The sequence below is a fragment of the Pygocentrus nattereri genome, chromosome 5 (assembly GCF_015220715.1).
Source record: "Pygocentrus nattereri isolate fPygNat1 chromosome 5, fPygNat1.pri, whole genome shotgun sequence".
Classification (NCBI taxonomy): Eukaryota; Metazoa; Chordata; class Actinopteri; order Characiformes; family Serrasalmidae; genus Pygocentrus; species Pygocentrus nattereri.
The window spans coordinates 18,675,410-18,680,151 of NC_051215.1; the positions used below are offsets into that span (position 1 = coordinate 18,675,410).

General features: G+C 39.0%; 1 protein-coding gene across 3 annotated transcripts; it reads right to left on the bottom strand.

The window, feature by feature from the left end:
• Positions 1-1,064: 1,064 nt before the first annotated feature.
• LOC108411630 (gastrula zinc finger protein XlCGF49.1-like) lies at positions 1,065-4,140 on the bottom strand. 3 transcript variants are annotated; one of them, XM_017683285.2, is made up of 2 exons: positions 4,064-4,140; positions 1,065-3,029 (listed from the first exon to the last, which is right to left on the bottom strand). In XM_017683285.2, exon 2 carries the CDS (start codon positions 2,886-2,888, stop codon positions 2,226-2,228), a length of 663 nt encoding a protein of 220 aa, XP_017538774.1. In that variant the 5' UTR covers positions 2,889-3,029; positions 4,064-4,140; the 3' UTR covers positions 1,065-2,225. The 3 variants fall into 3 exon arrangements, with proteins under 3 accessions (XP_017538774.1, XP_017538773.1, XP_017538775.1); XM_017683284.2 differs by having other exon boundaries at positions 3,911-4,113; XM_017683286.2 differs by lacking the exon at positions 4,064-4,140 and adding an exon at positions 3,364-3,495.
• Between the last annotated feature and the right edge of the window lie 602 nt (positions 4,141-4,742).

The window sequence follows — 4,742 nt, forward strand, 5'->3', positions numbered from 1 at the left end:
CTGGTGTGTTCAGAGACCCTCTACAGTGGAACTCTTCCCACATTCTGAGCTGTGAAACGATTTCACTACTGTATGAATTTGCAGATTATTTTTGGAGTGTCTCTCTCTGAATGTCTTCCCACACTCAGGGCATTAATACATTTTTTCAACCACCCTCCCCAAAAAACTAACAAACAAGCAAAAAAAAACCCAACAACGAAAAACAAAAGTTAGTCACGTTCAAAGGCAAACGGATTGATGGCAATGATCAAAACGCAACACATACTGTGAGTCATTGAAGTTTCAAATACTTGACCTGCCATTCTTCAAGACAAATTGAAGACCAAGATAGCAGTGCAGGTTAATGAAGCGGCTAGTTCTGGTGTGGCATGTACAGTGAGAAAAGTGGCAGCACTTAAATTGAACCATGTAAAGAAAACATTAAAATTTTTGGAAGAATGATTTACCAACAAAACTCTTTGTTTTATTAAACCAATCTAAGAACCATCACAAGATGCCAACCCATTTTTCTAGTGGAAGAATCAATGCTCTCTCATCCACACGGTGCACATTTTAGTGCTTTGTCTCATTTAGCACCCCTGATTGAACCTTATTTGGATGTGTTTTTCACATGGTAAAGTTTCACAAGCTAAATAGGATAAAACAAACAAAATACAAAGGGCCTTATCCCCCACCCAGATAACTTGTAATCTAAATACATGCTTAGAATAAAAATATCTTGGCACAAACAAGTTGTTCTCACACTGGATAGTTGCAAAGTTATCCAGTGTGATATATCACTTGTGTGAAGTAAGTCGAAAGCTTAAGGTACAAAGTTACACAGAGTCAAGCAGTTGGTTTTGGCTGTGAAACATGCAGAAGAGAGGTGTTTGTGTATGAATTCAAAAATACCAACAACACACATCAAGGTCTGTGAAGCAGAAGAACTACAATGTATAAACATGAAGATGAAAAAGACAATCTGCCTGCTGTGTATGGTTGAAACAGATAATAATTTCGTAGAAATTTAGAACTGCTAGCATCAACATTTATATTAATGTTGCCAAAGCAAAATAACAGCAAAGGATTGTGAAAGCAGAATTTATTTGGGGGAAAAAATCATTTTGAGCTATTTTAGGCAGACAATAAATTAACAACACCACAGGGGAAGACCAGACAACTATCAGTGCCAAGTACTCAAATAATACAGTATTACAGAGGAACACTTTTCACTTTCAGATGTCCATTATAAGCAGCCAGTCCATTACCTTTGTCTTTTAAGCATGGTTTGGGTTTCCTAACGTGGAGCATGTTTAAATGTAAATAATCTTATGGTGGTTATCAGGTTTCAGCCAGCAGAAGCAAATCCAAGTTTCTCTGAATGTTCATATCACAGCTCTGCCAGCTGGGGAGGGACGTTCAGGAGCGCTAGAAGTATAGGATGCAAAACAGGGACAAACACTGGATTTATAAAGCAAAACAAAGAACACTTAATTCACCACAAATCAAGTGATCATTTTTCTGAGTACCTATACAACTAGACCAAATAGTGGGGACAGGTGTTTTTAATGTATAGTAAATTATACATTTATGAAAAGATGCTTTGTTGTATCTTGTGATAAAATCTTGTTAGCTCTGTCACTCTCTCTTCATCCGGGGTTGACCAGAGGAGGATGGGTTCCTCCCTTGAGCCTGGGTTCCTATCGAGGTTTCTTCTTCTTACTCATAGGGAGTATTTCCTCGCCACTGTCACCTCTAACTTGCTCATGAGGGGCTTGGACTCGGACATAGTTCCTTACATCTATACATGGGCTTCTTTTTTTTCTCCTTTTATCCTTTCTCATTATAACCCTTCCATAAACTGTTTTCCTTCAATAAATTGCTTTTCTGTAAAACTGCTTTGAGACAACACTAGATGTAAAAAGCACTAAACAAATAAATGTTGTTGTTGTAAACTAAGCACCATTGCTTACACTGTTGAACACACAGACCAATTTTGTGGCATTGGTCAAATGTAAATGTGGCTGAGTAATGACATGCATGAGAGTTCAAACATTGTGCTCTAGCCTGTATGTACCCACGTTATGTTCAGTCAACCCAATTTAATTTGAAGTTTTGTTAAATCCGCTTTCTGGAAAAATGCACCAAAAGTATGAAGATGAAAGTGTGAACAACAAAAATCATGGTCTGTTTTTGATTGAAATATGACAGACCTAATAAACATCAAGTCTTCTGATATTACAAACTCATTCATCATATGTTTCAGCCTTGCTCACAGTGCACTCGTGCATCTTCAGAGAGTTCAAATGCCTGAAGCTCTTCTCACACTCTGAGCAGTAGTACGGTTTCTCTCCAGTGTGGATGCGCTGGTGTGTATGGAGATTACTCTGCACACCAAAACTCTTTCCACATTCAGAACAGCAATACGGTTTTGCTCCTGTGTGAATGCGTTCATGCACTTGCAGAGTACTTCTCTCTCTAAAGCTTTTTCCACACTCAGAGCACTGATAAGGTTTTTCTCCTGTGTGGATGCGCTGGTGGATTCTGAGAGTAGGTTTTTCTCTAAAACACTTCCCACACTCTGAACAGTGATACGGTTTCTCTCCTCTGTGAATGAGCTGGTGTCTTTGAAGATGAGTCTTTCGATTAAAACTTTTCCCACACTTTGGGCAAAGATACGGCTTCTCTCCTGTGTGAATGAGCTGGTGTCTATGGAGATGACTCTTTTGAATAAAATTCTTCCCGCACTCTGAGCAGTGATATGGTTTCTCTCCTGTGTGGATACGCTGGTGTCTTTGGAGATGATAAAGTTGAATAAAACTTTTCCCACAGTCTGAACAGTGATGAGTTCTGTCTTGGTTTTGAGCAGAAGATGTTTTCTGAGCACTGGAGCTTCTTATGAGTTCCATTTTCTCTTAATTAAATCAGATTTGACTTCAGAAGTATGAAGTATTCCTCTTGACAAAATCTGCTAGATTTGTAGAATTGTGAACTGTGTAGGAAAGTAAAGGGGCAGCTGGAGAACAATTGCATCAGGATCTCACTGTTTTCTGAAAGAGAAGAGAGAGAAAAAAATAAATACAAATCAAAAACAAAAAATGTGACCAATTCTGTCTGTAGTGCTCCCACTATCAACAACATTCAGATGTTTAAGATCAAATAAAAAGCTGTACATTTTCTAAGTTACATAAGTGGAAATCAAGACAAGATCTGGAATACCAACAAAAATCTGTTAGAGCCAGTCATAGACTGGTAACGTATGGAAAGCATAACAACTGCATCACCATAACATGGAATTAGTACTGCACTGCACTACAATGCAGCATTGCTTGTCATGTTTATGCAAGCAGTCATTAAACCAGACTGAATTCTGTTCATACTTACTGGACATCGTAGGATAGCCTATGTCCGAGTAAGCGCCTTGTCTAAGACATGGATTACAGCTGGCAACCTACAGTTACCTAAGCAAAGTTAGCTAACCAGCTATGGCATAAAAAGTCCTGTTAAAAATTTCTTAATATCAACTTGAACTTCATAAAAGCACAACTCATCTGTTCTATCCCCTTTTAACAGTCCTATTCGGATGGCAGGCCAACACCCGAAGGTGAGGTAACAGCAACACCAAGCTGAAACTACAGGTCCTTATACAGTGCAGGTGTCTCCTCTACAACATCCAGAGGATTTGGCTTTGATTTTAATGTCTAATCAAGATCAAGATTCTAAATTCCAGCATTTATAAAACAATGTTCTCTTTTTCCAACAGTGGTTAAGTCTGTTATCGCTGACACAGATACACTAACAGAAAAAAAAGATCTAGTCTTGTATCCTTAGTCAATCAATAACTCATCAGAACTAAAGCAACACACAAATCCAAAAGTACAATTCAATTACACCGTCTTAACACCCTGATGCAGAACAGATCTGCTCTCACCTTCTGGAACACCTTCTATCACCACCACAGAAACAAGCTGGAGTTTCCATCATCGCCTCTTAATCTACCAGACGTTCACCAGAGGTTCATTCTCTAAAGATCAGCTAAAACACAGAGAAAAGACTGTGAAAAAGTGTTAGAACCTCTACGCACAACAGAACATCTCCCCCTTCTCTGCTCCACCAACACTGCGCGCAGATGCTTTGACTCGCAAGGAGCTCTTCTTCTTCATTTCCACCGTACTGTCTTGTGGAGAATCACAGTTTTAGCTCTAGCGCCCCCATCTGGGCTGCAGGGGGATCCACACTAGACTTCTGTGATCAAGGTGGATCAGCGTGGTTGTTTGTATCCCACCTGTATTCCGATAAACTCCGCCCCCTGTGGCACGATTCGGTACTGGCTCACACAAGCAGTCCGCGGACTGATCGGCTTCTTCACGCCACCGTAATAACAGATGTACATACACAGATTCTTATCACTTGATACTTTGTATAAGTTGATACTTATACAAAAGTGTTTTGGACTGATGTGGAAAATTGTGTAAGAAGACAGACTGGACACTGGATTGCATTGGATGTTTCAGAAGTTATTATTTATTTTTCTATGGCCAGATGTTAATATAACTCATTTTGTGCAATACTTAATTATTGTGGGTAAATATAATGTACATAAGAAGAGATGGTCTGACTATAAGCCAAACATTACACATTACCTCCATGAGGTTAAGGAATGTGGCACTATTTAAAAAATAATAATAATAATACATTTTATATATCCATCCATCCATCCATCCATCCATCCATCCATCCATCCATCCATTATCTTCCGCTTC

Excerpts from the sequence above, each read along its gene's own strand:
- LOC108411630 (XM_017683285.2), bottom strand. The coding sequence starts at position 2,888 with ATGGAACTCATAAGAAGCTCCAGTGCTCAGAAAACATCTTCTGCTCAA.